The following is a 19447-nucleotide window of genomic DNA, read 5'->3' on the forward strand; positions in this document are numbered from 1 at the left end:
TAAAAAGGAAAGAACATTTTCTCAGATCTACATTAAATGGGATGCTGAAACACACAGTCAATTGTCGTGTTGACTTCAGCACTATTTGAAAGGTAGCACAAAACATATGTTCAATGGAAAAGTACACAAGTGCAACAGAAAATGTCATTTACAAGCAACTGCAAACAATGAAAGAATTAAAAAAAGAAAATTATATTAAGAAGTAATCAATGACCTATTCATGTACAAGTACTCACAGTAAGATATCTAGTTTGGGATGTAAATATTATTTTAAAAAGTTAACTGTTTAAACAATTAAAATTATATTATTTAACCAGTTAACTGCTGGGGCTGGGGCTCCTCCTGCTGGCTAGCCAGCAGCTAAAGCTGGGGTTGCTCTGACCGGCTGCCGTCTAGGGCTGGGGTCACTCTAGCCGGCCACGACTGGGGCTGCTTCCGCCAACCGGCCGGCCCGGTGCAGCTGGGGCAGCTCCTACCCACCCGCCTGCCGGGGTTGCTCTGGAGGGCCGGCGCAGCCGGAGCAACTCCCGCCGGCTGGCCGGCGGCTGGGGTTGCTCCCGCCAGCCAGCAGCTAACATCTGGGACTGAAGCTGCTCCAGCTGGCGGGGTGGGGTTGCTCCAGCCAGCCTACAAGCATGGCTGAGGTCACTCTGGCTGGCTGGCCGGCAACCCGCCAGCTGGTCAGCCGCCTGCCAGCTGGCCAGCACAGCTAGGGTTAACAGCTAGGGTAGTTAACCAGTGAGACTAATGCTTACCGTTTAACCATCCGTTTACTATTTTATTTATGGAACGGCTGCCGTATGAGGAGAGATTAATAAGACCAGGACTTTTCGGCTTGCAAAAGAGATGCCTAAGGGGGGATATGATAGAGGTCTATAAAATCATGACTGGTGTGGAGAAAGTAAATAAGGCAGTGTTATTTACTCCTCATAACACAAGAACTAGGGGCCACAAAATGAAATTAATATGCAGCAGGTTTCATACAAACAAAAGGAAGTATTTTTTCACACAATGCACAGTTGACCTGTGGAACTCCTTGCCAGAGGATGTTGTGAAGGCCAAGCCTATAACAGAATTCAAAAGGGAACTAGATAAATTCATGGAGGATAGGTCCATCAATGGCTACTGGCCAGAATAGGCAGGTATAGTGTCCATAGCCTCTGTTTGCCAGAAGCTAGGAATGGGTGACAGGGGATGGATCACTTGATGATTACCTGTTCTGTTCATTCCCTCTGGGGCACCTGGCATTGGGCACTGTCAGAAGACCGGATACTGGGTTAGATGGACCTTTGGTCTGACTCCGTACGATCTTATCGGTGCATAGAGCTTTATATAACCCAAACTTATATTTTCTTCCTCTTACTCCTCTTTCCAGTTATTTTTTTAAAAAAAAAGATTCTATCACTAGATTCTTCCCATTTTGAGTACAAAACATGGAGCATTTTGCATTTGAAGGTACAAAAATTATTCATTACAAACTACATGTATGGGTCAGAAAAAGCAAACCAAGAAACTGAGGACAGGAAAATCAGACAAAAATGTCAGAATGTAATCATGATTATTTTAAAATCATTTGCTGCTTTTCTGCTAAAATGGTTCTTAACATTTTCCAGTGTGAAAACATCTTGAGCCAAATTCAACATTGAAATCAATGGCATTACAACCAGGGATAAACATGGTCCTGTGTGTCTGAAACAGGGTATATTTTTAAAGGATAAGATTACTCGGGTAACTGAAATGTTAGTAAAGATTTTGTACTTTTCATTCCAACTTAATGTTATTCTGCTTGAACATACTGAACATTTTCTTCTATGCAGTTAAGACACTTTTGATGTGCTTACTTGGTAAAATAACTTCTGTTCAAAATGCACTGAAGAAAATATACACCATACACTGGGAAGATCACAACATATTCACCCAACTACAGAACAGACAGGATGAACTTCTTGGTCAGAAAAACTTGACTAATTAGTGGCCAGAGGGGGCTTCATCTCCACAGTATTTATGAGATTAACCTTTTGTCTACAAAAGACCTCCTTCATCCTCTCTAGCTTCTCTGACATCCATAATATCCTTCAAGCCCATAAAAAAACCACAGTAGTTAGATCATCATCTTTGCCCCATCTAAGTCATCCCCTGTCCTCGAATCCTTCGACCTCAAAGATTCATAGATTCTAAGGCCAGACAGGACCACTGTGTTCGTCTGGTCTTGACCCCTTGTATATCACAGGCCACATAACTTCCCCAAAATAATTCCTAAAGCATATCTTTGCTTTCCTAAAGCAGTGGTTTGTCCTTCCACATCACATCAAATTCAAGCTTCTCCTCCTTACCACTAAGACCCTGCACAACTCTTCTCCTGTGGCCACTCTTCATCTTGAGTTCAGCCCTCCTGAACTTCCACCCTTAGTCTGGGTTTTGGGGCTTTTGTTTTTGTGAAGACTGCAAACTCTCCAGGGAAGAAACCATGATGTCCTCCTACGCAGTACCTAGCCTAAGTGGCCCAATCGCAAAAATAGCATAACCCAGGTTATGCTTTTTAATCTCACAAGCTACATTTTTGCAATAATGTTAATAACTTTACATGTTAAGGCTTTCTTGAAAAGTTCTTGCTATAAAAGAAGACTGGGATAAAAATTAGAAAGAAATAGTATAGCTATACCTAGTTTCATTCGCTAAAGCACAAGAAATGAGATGTATATGGTAATAAGAAACAGTACACAGCTTCAAATTTGTAGTTCAGCATATTTTAAAAGATAACACACAAAAGCCAAACTGTTCAGAGAGAATATTTAAAAGATTGGCTTTAGTAGAATTGCTAGCTGGAAGGCCTGTGTGTAGGAACCAAGTCAGAACCGCAACTCTCAAAAGATTTACAAAAAAGTATTTTGAGACAATTATATTCCATTCCTGAGAATGAGGAGGAGTTCATATTGCATCCCTTTCAAGAAAAGTATCAAAAAGGTAACCTGACTGTATAAGAGTGAGTATACAAGGGAAATGAGCACTTTAAAAACAAAAAACACCTACAGTTTTCATTCCTTGGTGCTCAACTGTAAATGAAAACGTAGCAGAAGCTTTCCCAACAGTTGAAATTAGTCGTTTGTCAAAATGATAACCATAGAAAAATACTGCATCTAATGTCCACAAAAACTGTACATGAGTATAACATGTACAATATATAGCCAACACAGAGTAAGCCACATAATAACCAAAATTACCTGTGTATTTCTGGAGGAAGATATTTAAGCTTGTTGTTGTTCAGATTGAGAAGTATCAATTTTTCTAATCCATCTGTTAAGAAATACATTCTTACCCAAATGCATATAAAATGTACAATTTTTATTCATCTTTACACTCACTCTCTCTTGGTTTTCTCCTTAGACACACACATAATGACCCCCCTCTGGCAAGTTGACAATCTACTCTCTTTACTTTCCCCTCTGTGCCTTGTAGAGTGCTTAAAAGGCAGGCATTTATAACAGGTGAATATCCTGTAAAATTACTAGATCATCTGACAGGTAAAGTTTAACTTCCCTAAATTAACATACAGATGCTGCAGACTTCAAGTAGGCACAATTTATATTGAAGTCAATGGGAGCTTTGCATGTGGAAGGATTGTAAAATTATTAGGATTTTGTTATGGTGTGTGAATGACAAAAAATATTATAAAGACAAGGGTGGGTGAGGTAATATCTTTTATTGGACCAACTTCCATTAGTGAGAGAGACAAGCTTTCGAGCTACACAGAGCTCTTCTTCAGGTCTGTCTGGGAAAGCTATGCACAGTATCACAGCTAAATACAAGATCCTTTGAGCATACTCTGTGATGTCTGAGTGCTTGGCTGTAAATAATAGTTTTCTTGGTGTGTTTGTGGTTACTGCTGGACCTACGAAGGTAGGAGTGGTGATCCATAGGTCACATTGAAGGTGGTCACTCATGGGCCACCCTGAAGAAAAATTTTTGGACAAATGCACCATGAAACCAATGATATACCTGAGGCACACTGATAATATTTTCATCCTCTTAACAAAAGATTTAAACTCCCTCATAGATTTCCACCACAACTTCAACAACCACCCGCCATCCATTAAACTCTCTCTGGAACACTTTCACATTAGCATCAACTACCTGGATACTACCATCAGCTTCAGAAATAGAACCCTGAAGACAGCTATGTACAAGAAAGCCACTGATCACCTCACACACCTTCACAGATCCAGTAATCATCCCAAACACACCCAAGAAATCCTTACCTACAACCAGACACTCAGATACCACAGAATATGCTCTAAGAAGAAAGCCCGGAATATACATCTTAACACACACAAAACTGCCTTCACCAAACAAGGACACTCCACCAGAGAAGTTTCATGGAACAGGTCACCCAAATACCCCAAGAGAACATTTTCAATACAGAAATGAAACCCCTGCTGATCACATAACCCTAGCTGTCACCTACCACCCCACAATGGAAGCCATCCTGAGTATCAACAAACATCTACAACCCATACTCGATGGGGACCCCATCCTGAAATCTTTCCTGAACCCCATCTTCTGGCCTTCAAACAATGCCCCAATCTCTCCAAGATCATCATCAGAAACAAGCTCCCCACTGACCAGGAGACACCAACTCAAAGCAGCATCAGACTCTGCGAGAACAGATGCAAAACCTGCAAACTTATTTCCACTGCTATAATGATCAACAACCCCTGTCATAACCATACAGCTAAAGGTAGCCTACAATTCCTCCTTACCTGTAAGGGATTAAGAAGCTCAAATAACCTGGTTGGCACCTGACCAAAAGGACCAATGGGGAAAGAAGATACTTTCAAATCTTGGGGGTGGGGAGGGGGCTTTGTTTTGGTGTGTTCTCTTGGGCAGCAGAGAAGCATCAGCTCAGGAAACTCCTTCTCCTATAAAACCACCCTAAAAGTCTCTCATATTACAAAAATTGTAAGTAAAAGCCAGGCAAGGCGTGTTAGATTATCTTTTGTTTTGCTTATGAATTTTTCCTTTGCTGGAGGAAGGTTTATTCCTGTTTTTTGTAACTTTGAAACTAAGCCTAGAGGAAGTTCTGTTGTGTTTTTGAATCTTTTGTTACCCTGTAAAGTTATTTTCCATCCTGACTTTATAGAGGTGATTTTTACTTTTTTTAAATAAAATCCTTCTTTTAAAGAACCTGACTGATTTCTCTATTGTCCTAAGACCCAGGGGTTTGGGTCTGTGATCACTTTGTAACCAATTGGTTAGGACATTATTCTCAAGACTCCCCAAGAAATGGGGTGTAAGGGCTTGGGGGGATAGGAACTCCAAGTGGTCCTTTCCCTGATTCTTTGTTAAATCACTTGGTGGTGGCAGGCAGTAGGATCATTTTGAACCAAAAGCAAAGTAGGATTTTAAAAGGACAATTTTTTTTTCCTTTTGGCTGCTTGGAAAGCAGGGAGGGGTTTTTTTTTAGGATTTTTTTATTTTTAAGCTGTGAGCAGCTGGAGTTTTTTTTCTCTGCCTGAGGACAGGGTAGTTAACCTCCTGCAGGGAAATTCACACGTGTTTTTTTTTTTTTCTTTCTAGCTCCCGGGTAGGCTAGATTAAACACAGAAAGGCTAGGATGACTGACGGTGATGAGAAATTAGAATTAGCCAGATTCGAAGCTGATGAGAGACAAAAAGATCATGATAGACGGATGGAGGCAGAAAAAGCTGCCCATGAGAGAGCTATGGAGGCCCAGCAGCATGCTCAGGAGGAGAGGGAAAGAGAGAGGAAGCATGAACTGGAGGATAAAGAAAGAGAGAGGAAGCATGAACTGGAGTTAGAGACAAAACGCTTAGAGATGGAAAGGGCTAAGCAGAATATACCAGACAACCCTAGCAATCCTTCTCCAGGTACCACTTCCCATCCCAGAAAATTCCCCACCTACAAGGTAGGCGATGATACAGAGGCCTTCTTAGAAAATTTCGAAAGGGCCTGCCTTGGGTACAGCATCTCTACAGACCATTACATGGTGGAGCTGAGGCTGCAGCTCAGTGGACCCTTAGCAGAGGTGGCGGCTAAAATGCCTAAGGAACACATGAACAGTTATGAACTTTTTTAAAAACAGGCCAGAATCAGAATGGGGCTAACACCTGAGCATGCCTGTCAGCGGTTCAAAGCCCTAAAATGGAAACCGGACGTGGCATTTTCCTGACACACCTACCACATTGTGAAAAATTGGGATGCCTGGATATCAGGAGCAAGCGTTAAATCTCTGGAAGATCTGTCTTTCCTAATGCAAATGGAGCAGTTCTTAGAGGGTGTTCCTGAAGAAATAGAAAGGTACATCCTAGATGGGAAACCCAAAACGGTAATCAGGACGGGGGAGATTGGAACCAAATGTGTTGAGGTGGCGGAAAAGAAAAAAAACTAGCAGCAGTTGGAGCGGCTATCAGAAGGGGCAACCCGAGACCACACGCTATCACTGGGGGCAGCCCAAGGCCCCACCTACATCCCAAGGGAAAACCCAAACACCCTGTCACCCCACACCAGTCTCCAGCAACCCACCTCACCCCAGTGACCAGTCAGCTGGGCGATGTTCTAAATGTAATGAGCTGGGGCATGTGAAGGCCAACTGCCCCAAGAAACCCAACAAACTGCAGTTCATTACACCAGAGTCACACCAAAGGTCCTCAGACTCAGATGCCTCCCAGGTACCCTCAGAGCGAAGGGAAACTGTGAGTGTGGGCGGGAAGAAGGTTATCGTGTGAAGGGACACTGGAGCATAGGTGTCAGCTATCCACCAATCCTTAGTGGACCCCAAATTCATCAACCCAGAGGCCCAAGTGACGATTCAACCCTTCATGTCAAAATCTTTAAACTTTCCTACAGCTGAGTTGCCTGTCCAGGACAAGGGCTGGTCAGGAATGTGGACTTTTGCAGTCTATGATAATTATCCCATTCCCATGCTGCTGGGGGAAGACTTGGCCAACCATGTAAAGCTAGCCAAGAGGGTGGGAATGGTCACCCACAGCCAGGCTAAGCGAGTTGTCACACCTAGCTCTGTTCCTGAGCCTTCAACAAGGGCCCAGTCTGTGTTATCAGAGACCAGACAGAGGTGGTGGAACCGGACCCCATGCCAATGTCTCCGACAGCAGTAGTGCAATTGGTTAGGATATTATTCTCAAGCCACCCCAGGAAAGGGGGTGTAAGGGTTTGGGGGGATATTTTGGGGGAATAGGAACTCCAAGTGGTCCTTTCCCTGATTCTTTGTTAAATCACTTGGTGGTGGCAGCGTACCGTCCCAGGGCAAAGAATTTGTGCCTTAGGGAAGTTTTAACCTAAGCTGGTAGAAATAAACTTAGGGGTTTTTTCATGCAGGTCCCCCTATCTGTACCCTAGAGTTCAGAGTGGGGAGGGAACCCTGACATGGTAGCAGAGGATGGTTTATAGGAAAAGGAGTTTTCTGACCTGATGCTTCTCTGCTTCCCAACAGAACACACCAATACGAAGCCTTCCCCCCACACCCCCAAGTTTGAAAGTATCTTCTTTCCCCATTGGTCCTTTTGGTCAGGTGCCAACCAGGTTATCTGAGCTTCTTAACCCCTTACAGGTAACGAGGAATTCTAGGCTACCCTTAGCTGTATGGTTATGACACCCCACACAATGCACCCATCAAGATCCCTGTGTCCTACACATACCTATCACAACAACATGTGGTGTTCCTCATCCAGTGTACTAAATGCTCCAATAACAAGTACGTGGGCGAAACCGGACAGTCACTATGCTCTCAAATGAACTCACGCCGGAAAATGATTAAAGGCAAAAACACCATACAACGTCTGGGCGAACACTTCTCACCAAGTGATAACTTTGTCTGACCTATCAGTCCTCATCCTTAAAGGAAACTTGCACAACACTTTCAAAAAATAAGCCTGGGAGCTTAAATTCATAACTTTGCTAGACACCTGAAAAACCATGATATTAATAAAGACACTGGATTTATGGCCTATTGCAACAATCCATAACTCAGCAGTCCCCCTTTTATGACTACAGAGCTGTTAATGGGCCACTTCACCCTGAACGGTCCCTTAGAATATATACTAACTACTTATACACCTCTACCCCAATATAACACAGCCCGATATAACGCGGGTTCGCATACAACGCGGTAAAGCTCTGAGCAGCATGTTAAGGGTGCCGGGCCGGGGATGAGGGGTTGGATAAGGGGCAGAAGGTCTCGGGGGCACCCCCCCCGCAAAGGTCTGGGAGGCAGAAGCTGCGGGGGGCACTTTTGGGGGCCCCCACAGTCCCAGAGTGGCACAGGGGATTAGCTGGGAGCCAGGAGCAGCCCGCTCTGCTTCCCTCATCCCAGCCCCAGCAGTGTCGCTCGAGGGAGGGGGGTTGGGGGAAGGGATCCCCCCTGCACTCACCGGCAGCAGTGGAAGCAGAGCAGCCCGGCCCCAGCCCACTCCACTCCACCTGCTCCCAGCCATGGCACTCCGTTTCCCGACGCAGGTGAGTGCAGGGTGCATTCTTTCCCCAACCTCCCCACACTCACCAGCAGCAAGAAGCGGAGGCCGCGGCTGGGAGGTGGCAGAGTGGAGAGAGCTGGGGCCACGTTGCTCTGCTTCCTGCCGCTGCCGGTGAGTGCCTGTCAGGGGTGTGGATAGGGGTCGGAGCAGTCAGGGGAGAGGGAGCAGGGGGTGGGGTCCTGGGGGTGATTAGGGATGGGGGGTCTCTGGAGGAGGCAGTCAGGGAACAAGGAAGGGGGGGCTGGGAGGGGGCAAAGCAAGTTCGATATAATGCGGTCTCACCTATAACACGGTGAGATTTTTTGTCTCCTGAGGACCGCGTTATGTTGGGGTAGAGGTGTACTAAACTATTTGTTCCATCTTGTTGTTAGCTGTGACACTCTGCATACTTTTCACAGACCTGAAAAGGAGCTCTGTGTAGCACGAACACTTGTCTCTTTCTCCAACAGAAGCTGGTCCAATAAAAGATACTACCTTGCCTCCCTTGTCTCTCTCCTATCCTGGGACAAACTTGGCTACAACAACACTGGATACAAATAAATATTTGACTCTTTTATATATATTCTTTCTGAAGAAAGGCACATAAGAATAATGAATCATTGCTCATTCATAACTTATGCTGGTACTGATGTAGTATACCGACTTTGGGGTGCAATTATTCCATCATAGAAAGACAGCATACTTATGGCAAGTACCTCTTTTTATGACTTAGTTTCTTTCTTGCTTTTTTTGCAAATGGTTGTTAATAATAGCTGTCATTCATTCATTCAGCTATAATGTAGATCTGTGTGAAAAGTTTGGCTTTGCACAGATTTTTGAGAACATTTTCTTTACTTCTGAGCCGTGAAGTTATTTAATCTTGCCATGACCATAGGTGGTTTCATTCTGACTTGTTCAGCTCTGCCTTCATAGGTTATAAGCCAAGAAGGGACCACTGTGATCATCTATTCTAACCTCCTGCATAACACAGACCAGAGGACTTCACCGCATTAATTCATTTTAACTAGAGTATATCTTTTAGAAAGATAGCCAATCTTGATTTAATAATTTCCAATATTGGAGAAATCCACCACAGTCCTTGGTAAATTGTTCCTATGGTTAATGTTTCTGTATCAGCCAACACAACAAGGTTGCAATCCTGATAAGGGCCTCTGAGCACTAGTGCAATAAATATGATAATAAATAATTAAAATGTCATTTTTTTTGGCAGACATCTGGTTAAGGAGTCAAATACCAGGCAGATTTTTAAAATAAAAGAAGCTGGAAACATTTATTAATAAACACATTTGTATTTTTAGTTATAAATGCCAAAATAATATCTCAAGCAGAAACAGGAGGTAATCCCCCACGTTGTACAATACTGCACAACCAGCTAGCTGCATTTTAGGAAATTTCTGCTTCCTTGTGAAATATCTACCATAGGCAACTACTGAAGGCATAACATCACTAGTTCTGTCCGAGATGGAAAAGCTTAGGTGTGTAGGTATTACAGAGAATGTTGTTAAAGAGAATTTAGTCAGATTGTTGCTAATGCTTACTGTTACCACTTCAGTGGCACAGGAATAGGGGGACCCAGAGGGCCATGGCCCTCCCACTCACTGGGGCAAACCCTGCCCCCTTCTCCTCATCTCCCCCCCGAGACCCCACACCCCCGGCCAGGCCAGCAGCCGGTGGAGCCCAGCCCGGCCAAGCTGTGGGAGCTGCGCAGACTCTCCACCTGCCCATGGTGCAGCAGGGCTGAAAGCAGCCACCGGGCCATGTTCCCGCTCTCCAGGCTCCCTGCCTGGCTCACAGAAGATCGAGGTGGAGGGTCCACAACTCTGCACCAGCTCCCCACAGCTGCCTGCGTGGCTCTCACCAACCTAGCTCCAGCGGGGCTGGGGGCGGGGAGGGGGGAATACCCTGCCTCAAAGCCGCAGCCCACCTGTGGTAAGGGTCGCGTGGGCAGCTGTGGGGATCCGCGGAATGGACTCTCCATACCTCAGGCAGGTGGAGGGTCTGTCATGGCTCCCCACAGCTGCCCGCGCGGCTCTTATCATGGCCAGGCTGCAGCTCCAAGGCACTCCCAGGCCAGAGTAGGGTCAGGGAGAGCCTCATGGGCAGCTGTGGGGAGCACGGGACACAGACAGTGGTTTGGCCCCACCCCCACCGTGGCCGGGAGGGGCTTCCTAGCCCCCCTCCAACTTCCAGCTTGGGCAGGGGCCCAACCCCCACTTTTGGGAAAGCTCTGACGCCCTTGCCACTGGTCACATAACTAATTTAATAAGGAATATAAAGAAAGTTGCATACTGCATTAACATGTAACTTTTTCTTCCAAACATAACAATTTTCCATACAGAGCAATAAAAAGTTTATAAAACAGGTATGAAAAAAACTGCACTCTTTACCAAAGAATCCTGTTCAGTCTGAATATATAAAATAGCTAAAGCATTATTATAGTTTAAGTCTAAAAACACTAATTACTTAATTGTCTGTTTTGATTTGACTTTGATTTACCAAATATTGTGGGCGATATTGTAGTAATCTTATTTCCAAACAAGTGAAGCTTTTGCAGTGAACTGAGATATTTCAGCTGTTCTGGAACTTCCTCAAAGATATTGTTTCCCAAATTTAGTTTCCTCAACTATAAAGAGATATTTATAAATGTTCTTTCACATTGTATCCTCCTTAGCAAAGAAAGACTGAAAAACATAAGCTGATCACATTTTAAACACAAGTGCCCAGGAAATTAAGACCTTTATTAAATTTCCCTTCTATTCTCCCTATACTTCAGAAAATTAATGCATATATTCAAAGTACATATAATAAAACAAATTTCATGTAGCATAAGATTAGTTTTAGGAAAATTCCATTTTACTCTTCTAATTAGTTAACATAAAATAACTAATTAAACTGCCAGCAAAATATATAACAAACCAACAATACTAAGAAAAGGGGTGGATCCTGTAACACAAATATAAATGCAGAATAACTCTGTTGAAATCAATACTTACTGGTGTAACTAAAAACAATTTTACGTTGGAATTTCAATAATTTCTGGAGGGATGAGGGTAAAGGAATGCTCAATCACATCTAGAAATTAGTGTAGTTTATTTAGTACACACATATTTGCACACTCAAAACTAATCTTAACACCCCAGAAAAATTCACACATCTTACACAGATTACACAAATAAATTAGGGCTGTCAAGCGATTAAAAAAATTAATCGTGATTAATCGCATTGTTAAACAATAATAGAATACCATTTATTTAAATATTTTGGATGTTTTCTACATTTTCAAATATATTTATTTCAATTAGAATACAGCATACAAAGTGTACAGTGCTCATATTTCTTTTTTATTACAACCTAATATAAGTACTGTAGTGCAATCTCTTTATAATGAAAGTTGAATTTACAAATGTAGAATTATGTACAAAAAAAATGCATTAAAAAAATAAAACAACGTAAAACTTTAGAACCTACAAATTCACTCAGTCCTACTTCAGCCAATCCCTCAGACAAACAAGTTTGGTTACAATTTGCAGGAGATAATACTGCCCCCGGCTTGTTTGCAATGTCACCTGAAAGTGAGAACAGGTTTTCGCATGGCACTGTTGTAGTTGGCATCGCAAGATATTTACGTGCCAGATGCGCTAAATATTCACATGTCCCTTCGTGCTTCAACCATCATTCCAGAAGACATGCATCCATGCTGATGACTGGTTCTGCTTGATAATGATCCAAAGCGGAGTGGACCGATGCATGTTCATTTTCATCAGGAGTCAGATGCCACCATCAGAAGGCTGATTTTCTTTTTCAGTGGTTCGGGTTCTGTAGTTTCCGCATTGGAGTGTTTCTCTTTTAAGACTTCTGAAAGCATGCTCCACACCTCATCCCTCTCAGATTTTGGAAGACTCTTAAACCTTGGGTCGAGTGCCATAGCTATCTTTAGAAATCTTACATTGGTACCTTCTTTGCGTTTTGTGAAATCTGCAGTGAAAGAGTTCTTAAAATGAACAACATGTGCTGGGTGATCATTCGAGACTGCTATAACATGAAATATATGGCAGAATATGGATAAAACAGAGCAGGGGATATACAATTCTCCCCAAAAAGTTCAGTCACAAATTTAATTAACACATTTTTTTTTAACAAGCATCATCAGCATAGAAGCATGTCCTCTGGAATGGTTGCCAAAGCACGAAGGGGCATATGAATGTTTAGCATATCTGACACGTAAATACCTTGCAATGCCGACTACAAAAGTGCCATGCGAATGCCTTTTCTCACTTTCAGGTGACATTGTAAATAAGAAGCAGTCAGCAGTATCTCCCATAAATCTAAACAAACTTGTCTGTCTTAGCAATTGGCTGAACAAGAAGTAGGACTGAGTGGACTTGTAGGCTCTAAAGTTTTACATTGTTTTGTTTTTGAGTGCAGTTATGTAACAAAATCTACATTTGTAAACTGCACTTTCACGATAGAGATTGCACTACAGTACTTGTATGAGGTGAGCAGTATTGCTTTTGTCCATTTTTACAGTGCAAATATTTGTAATCAAAATAATATAAAATGAGCACTGTACACTTTGTATTCTGTGTTGTAATAAAAAAATCAATATATTTGAAAATGTAGAAAAACATCAAAAATATTTAATACATTTCAATTGGTATTCTATTAACAGTGCGATTGTGATTAATTTTTTTAATCACAGTTAATTTTTTTGAGTTAATCACGTGAGTTAACTGTGATTAATTGACAGCCCTAAAATAAATCTAAAATCCAGAGGCTGACATAGATAAACCCTAGGATGCAACAATGAAGAGACTTTTCCAGAATCACACACATTGAATAGCAAAGGCTCTGCCTCAGGACATCTCCAGATCACATTGGGGGATGATCAGCACTTCCTGTGTCCCCTCAGCATAGAGTAAAAATCCTTTTTAAAATAATGGAAAAATATATGCATTTGTTTTCTTGCCACAGTTACAGGTTTTGAGTATTTTTAAAGTGAAGTAGTTTGAATTTTACCAGAATGTTAAAAAAAAATTGGTTTAAAGAAATGTATATTAATCCCAAACTGAACCATGATAAAGCCAAATTTCAGCCTGTATTCAAACTTCCACTATCAAGTTTCAGAGTGGTAGCCATGTTAGTCTGTATGAGCAAAAAGAACAAGGAGTACTTGTGGCACTTTAGAGACTAACAAATTTATTTTAGCATAAGCTTTCGTGGGCTAAATCGTGGCCTAAAACCCACTTCATCAGTCAGTGGGTTTTAGCCCACGAAAGCTTATGCTCAAATAAATTCATTAGTCTCTAAAATGCCACAAGTACTCCTCGTTCTTTTTACTATCAAGTTTATGATCCATTAAAAACACAATCTTAGAATGGAAAAGCTGGCACACCCTAACTACATATACGGTAATAAACAGTATGAGACTATTTCCCACCACCACCTTCCACTTGATTCAATAGGTGGTTAACTTAGTCCTTATTTAATCTGATCAAACCTCAAGAACCAAATCATTTGTATTACAAATACAGCTTCCACATTTCAGAGTAGCAGCCGTGTTAGTCTGTATCCGCAAAAAGATACAGGTCATCTCCACATGTCATCTCAATTAATTTTGGATAGTTTAGACAGATATTACTGGGCAATTCAGTCACTAATTACAGATATTTGCCATTAACCAGGGTGCTCAAAATTCTGAATGAAATATCAGGGAAAAAGAGACCAAGGAGGACCTACAATAAAATATGACCAACTAAAAACTAGGGTTTTGAGACAATGCGTTTTTCTAACTGCATGCACCTTACTGTTATATTGTCAGGACTGACCATGTATTTCAGCTAAAGTTAGGAAAAAAGTTTATTAAAATGAGATGCAAATAGCAGTAAGACTGACCCCCCAGAGGTCCTGCACTTTCTTATAAGTTACATATGGAGGGGGACCTTGATGTCAGCAAGCAGCTACAGTCAAAGGATCTCTGCACCACCTGACGTCTGAGATAAGCTCTTCTTTCCACATCTGGAGTTGCCACAACTCCCATGCCTGCTTTTGACATTTTTAGCGATCAAAAAAAGGGGCATGGATTATAAAACCGGACGGGGCCCCACATCATCAACTAGTATGGCCCTCAAAACTAAGCTTTCTATGAGCAAAGAATCAAACCCAGGTCTCCCACATGGCAAAAATTCTAGCCGTGAGCCACCAATGCGAGGAGCAGCCAAGGGACCACAGCGTCAGCAATGCGATGGGGAGACGCGGCACCGAAGAAGGGGCAGGTGTGGGGCGGAGAGGGGAGAAAGGGCAGCGGCACAGGCACTACGGGGCAGGCCAGTAGCGAGGGGAGCTCGTGAGAGGCCGCGCCTGGGGCTCGTGGGGGTGACTGCAGCCCTCCGGGATGGCAGTGGGGCAGCCTCTGTGTGGGTGACGAGCGACGCCGAGCGAGCTGTGCGGAGCCTCCGCACCCGAGACACTGGGCTGGGGCGGCAGGAAGCTCAGAGCGCCCTTGCCGGGAGCGCTCCGTAAATCCAGCGAGCTGGCTGCGACTCCGGGTAGCGCCGCCCGCCCTGGGGCTGCATCCGCTGGGGCCCAGGGCGGGGAGGTGGCAGCCGCCTGCGGGGCCTCACCCGGCTCAGGCCGCCCAGCTCCGCGGGCAGACAGCGCAGCTCGTTGTCGCGCAGGCTCAGGGCCCGCAGCCCCGGGAAGCTCGCCAGGCCCCGGGGTACGCGCTGCAGCCGGAGCCCGCGGAGCGACACCGAGCGGGTCCCAGGACCGCCCCGCCGCGCCCGCAGCAGCAGCCGCTCCACCATACCCGCAACCTTACGCGGCAGCGACCGCGGCTGGACCGTTACCTAGCGCGCTGCCGCGCATGCTCCAGGACAGCGAGCCACTGCCCTCTGGCGGGCGCGCACGCCGCGTGCCGGGCCCGGCTCTCCAGGCTGAAGGCGGAGGGACGCGCAGGGACCAAACTGCGCGTGCGCGGGTGGATCGAGCGCTGGCGGCAGCGGAGGCAGAGCGGCGAGGTCACGGGCTGGGAGCAGGAGCCGGGGCTAAGAACAGGGTTGAGATACAGCCTGGCAGTGGAGGCCAGTGACCCCAAACAGGGTGAGACCGAGGCTGCAGTGGCTGTACAAATTGCGGGGGGGGGCAGGGGTCAGAGTCGTGAGTCCTCCCGCCTGGCAGGGCAGCATTTCTCAGCACCCGCTTCCCCGGGCCGTGTTCTTGAAGGCATCGTGCACGACCTTCCCCGCATCCCCAATACAAGGCAGCGCGTCCCTGGCTGATGAGATATACTGAGCTGCCACAGGAGACTTGAGTCCCTGAAATATTTCTACCTCCCTCCCCCCCCCCAAAAAATTATAATTCTCAGACACGTTTTGGTGTTAAAAACAAACCCTTCTCCATTTATTTGTCTGCCTGAAGCATCGCAGCAGTTCATAAACTTGCAAACAGACTGCTGTTCTGAGTGCCTGAATGGGACACCTTTTCTCGTAATCCAAATTTCATGCCTTTAAATTATTCGCTTTTTTAAATGTTATTTTCACGAGTCTTAACACTCCATCATTAACCTCCATTACCAGGGTACAGATGGCTGTCATTGTGCTAGTTACATTTTAATAATCATTGCAAATAATAGTTGCGAGTAGCTTCAGCAATCACATCTCATTGTTTCTAATCCAACACTTCCTGTTTGTAGGGCTATTAGTTTTTAATTCTAAATTTTTTGTTCCTTTCTCGTGTATAAATTTATTTTTAGGAATTACATGACTTCAAGACTAACTGATTTCCTGGACTGGTCAAAACTTCTCCAGCTTCCTTTGATCCACCAATGGGGATTGCCTTTGTGAACTTTTATTTTGCCTCTATCCAGGACCTTGGTGTTTTTTCACACCACCACACGTGTGTACAACTTGGTTCCCAAATATCAACTAAAGGCCAGATTTTTAAGGTTGAAAGCAGCTAGATGCTTTTGAAAATCCCACTAGTGACCTAAAATTTAAGGTGATCTTGCTCTCTCTCTCTCTGCCCTGCACTACTCAGGACATATTTCATGATCATAAGAATAGCCATACTGGGTCAGACCAAAGGTCCAGCCAGCTCAGTATCCGGTCTACCAACAGTGGCCAATACCAGGTGCCCCAGAGGGAGTGAACCTAACAGGTAATGATCAAGTGATCTCTCTCCTGCCATCCATCTCCACCCTCTGACAAATAGAGGCTGGGGACACCATTCCTTACCCATCCTGGCTAATAGCCATTAATGGGCTTAACGTCCATGAATTTATCCCCTTCTCTTCTAAACCCTGTTATAGTCCTAGCCTTTACAACCTCCTCAGGCAAGGAGTTCCACAGGTTGACTGTGCGCTGAGTGAAGAATTTCCTTTTATTTGTTTTAAACCTGCTAATTTCATTTGGTGGCCCCAAGTTCTTATATTGTGGGAACAAGTAAATAACTTTTCCTTATTCACTTTTTCCACACCACTCATGATTTTATATACCTCTATCATATCCCCCCTTAGTCTCCTCTTTTCCACATTGAAAAGTCCAAGCCTCTTTAATCTCTGCTCATATGGGACCCGTTCCAAACCCCTAATCATTTTAGTTGCCCTTTTCTGAACCTTTTCTAATGCCAGTATACCTTTTTTGAGCTGAGGGGACCACATCTGTATGCAATATTCAAGATGTGGGTATACCCTGGATTTATATAAGGGCAATAAGATATTCTCCATCTTATTCTCTATCACTGTTTTAATGATTCCTAACATCCCGTTTGCTTTTTTTGACTGCCGATGCACACTGTGTGTGCAGGAGAATGAAGATCTGACTGTCATGGTAGATCCTGCTGTGCAGACAGATAGAGGATGGTGGCCTCGCTGTATAGCAATCCTCTTGATAAGCAATGTATATAAAATAGTGGCACTCTTCTCCCATTATAATTAACCAACTGATCCACATTTTTGGTGCTTTAACTGTAAAGATCCCTCTTTGAACTCAGCCTCTATCTGGTCACTAACCACACGTGATAAAAACCTCGTCTTTTCTAACTATGCTCCAGGAAAATTTAACTTACAAACACAACATTGTCTCTTACGTCTTTCTTGCATTATCATTGAGTCCATGACTCTGATGTCCACAAAGCTGCAAGGATACAGTGTGATAAGTTGCAACAAAAACATTTTCAGTTGACTTAAAACATTGTAATGTTGTGTCTCAGCACACATGCAAAGTTGGTCACCCGGCCCAAAAACATCCAGGAATAGGATGTGGCATTTACTACACATGCTATGTATTTGTTTCTGAAGCTGTACAGGAGGTTTTCATTATAAGCCAGGGACCTGGCAGGTCGTTCCCTATTTCATCGTATGGTAGCTGAACCAATCAGAGCTCAAGGGGAAAAACGTTATACATATATCTGCTTAAGACAGACATATTACATCAGTGGCCGATCAATGCAAGAGCATGGCATGTGTCTCCTGTGAGGGATGGTTTTGCTGAGAATACATAGAAGTGTTTTGAAAAGGAGAACACTGACATTCTTATGAAGATCTAACAAAGCCAGGCACATACACTACATATTATGGCCACATTAGAGAGACTCAGGGCTAAATTCACAAAGGTACTTAGGCAACTAAGTCTGGGTTTAGGTGCCTAAATCCCTGATATAGTCTCCACTGTGATTTCCAAATCTCCCACCAAACACTTTAGACACCTAAACTCAGCACCTATGCTTTCAGGGTAAAAGCTCCCTAGGCATCTTAAGTTTCTGCCTCAGAGCATGTGTATTGCTGCCTTACTCTAACCACCTGAATGCCTGTTTCCCACCTAAGCCCCAGAGTGATCACGAACCAGGAAAAATATGCAGACAAATGCCTACCTTGAAAGTGGGGCCTGATCTGGTAGGCATGCTCAGAAGCCACCGACTGAATTGGGTTCCATTCATAATCTGGCCAGAGGAGGATAGTGTTACCATCCACCTTATAAATACCACTTTACAAACCAGTATTAGAGCAGATGCCTGGCATGTTGGAGACTAAGATTCAATTCTCCCTACAAGCAGAGAGAAAGAAGGGATTTGAACAGGGATCTCCCACATCCCAGGTGAATGCTTTAATACTGGGCTAGAAGTTATAAAGTGGACATCTCATCCAGCTGTTTTGTTTGGAGTCAGGCATCTGCCTAGCTCCTTCTCACAGGAAACAGCTTACGTACCTATGCCATTTGACTCCAGGAGGGGTTCCCATTCATGGATCACTAGGCAGAGCTAGGCACCTACCTGCAGTGGGTATTTAGGCACTGAACTCTGAAGAGGGACAGGACTTTGAAGACACCGCTCTAGTTGGCATCTCCCATTAATTAGTTGAGGCAATTCCCCACTGAGGATGTAGGCTTTTGTGGATCACATTCTAAAGCACTTTTCTCTCTATATTCATTGTAAAGGGAGCCTAGGCACCTAATTCAGGCTTTGTGGATCACAGTGATGTTCCTATGACTTTCTAGGCAGCTAAAAGGCATTGTGATGCTCAGTATCACAATGCCCAAGTCTCTTTATGAATCTATCCTTTAGGGCTTTTCCTCACAGCTTAAAATGGTGATTTTTTTTTAAAACCGTGGGATAACTAAGGTGCAAGAGCTATTCTGAGGTAAAAAAATACAGTGAGGCTGAAACTCTTGCATTTCAGCACTCAGGAAAAGATCTGAGACAACATTTCTGAAATAAAATCAGAGGGCAATGAACGTGTGTGCGCGCGCACCAAAGTACAGATTTAGTGTTGAAAATAGGGCTGTCGATTAATTGCAGTTAACTCTGATTAACACAAAAAAATTGTGATTAATCACAGTTTTAATCGCACTGTTAAACAATAGAATACCAATTGAAGTGTATTAAATATTTGGGTTGTTTTTCTGCACTCTCAAATATTTGATTTTAATTTACAACAGAATACAAAG

General features: G+C 43.8%; 1 protein-coding gene across 3 annotated transcripts in view; it reads right to left on the reverse strand.

Moving 5' to 3' along the window:
* The window catches only part of LRRC69 (leucine rich repeat containing 69), a 55066-nt gene extending 39723 nt beyond the window's left edge, over nucleotides 1-15343 (reverse strand). For all 3 annotated transcript variants that reach the window (XM_074944116.1, XM_074944114.1, XM_074944115.1), the window contains exons 1-3: nucleotides 15128-15343; nucleotides 11004-11130; nucleotides 3222-3294 (exon numbers count right to left, since the gene is read on the reverse strand). In XM_074944116.1, the coding sequence (XP_074800217.1) occupies nucleotides 3222-3294; nucleotides 11004-11130; nucleotides 15128-15310 (383 nt within the window). In that variant the 5' untranslated portion in view covers nucleotides 15311-15343. The remainder of the gene's footprint in view (nucleotides 1-3221; nucleotides 3295-11003; nucleotides 11131-15127) is intronic.
* Nucleotides 15344-19447: the final 4104 nt, after the last annotated feature.

The sequence above is a fragment of the Natator depressus genome, chromosome 2, assembly GCF_965152275.1.
Source record: "Natator depressus isolate rNatDep1 chromosome 2, rNatDep2.hap1, whole genome shotgun sequence".
NCBI classification, from domain to species: domain Eukaryota; kingdom Metazoa; phylum Chordata; order Testudines; family Cheloniidae; genus Natator; species Natator depressus.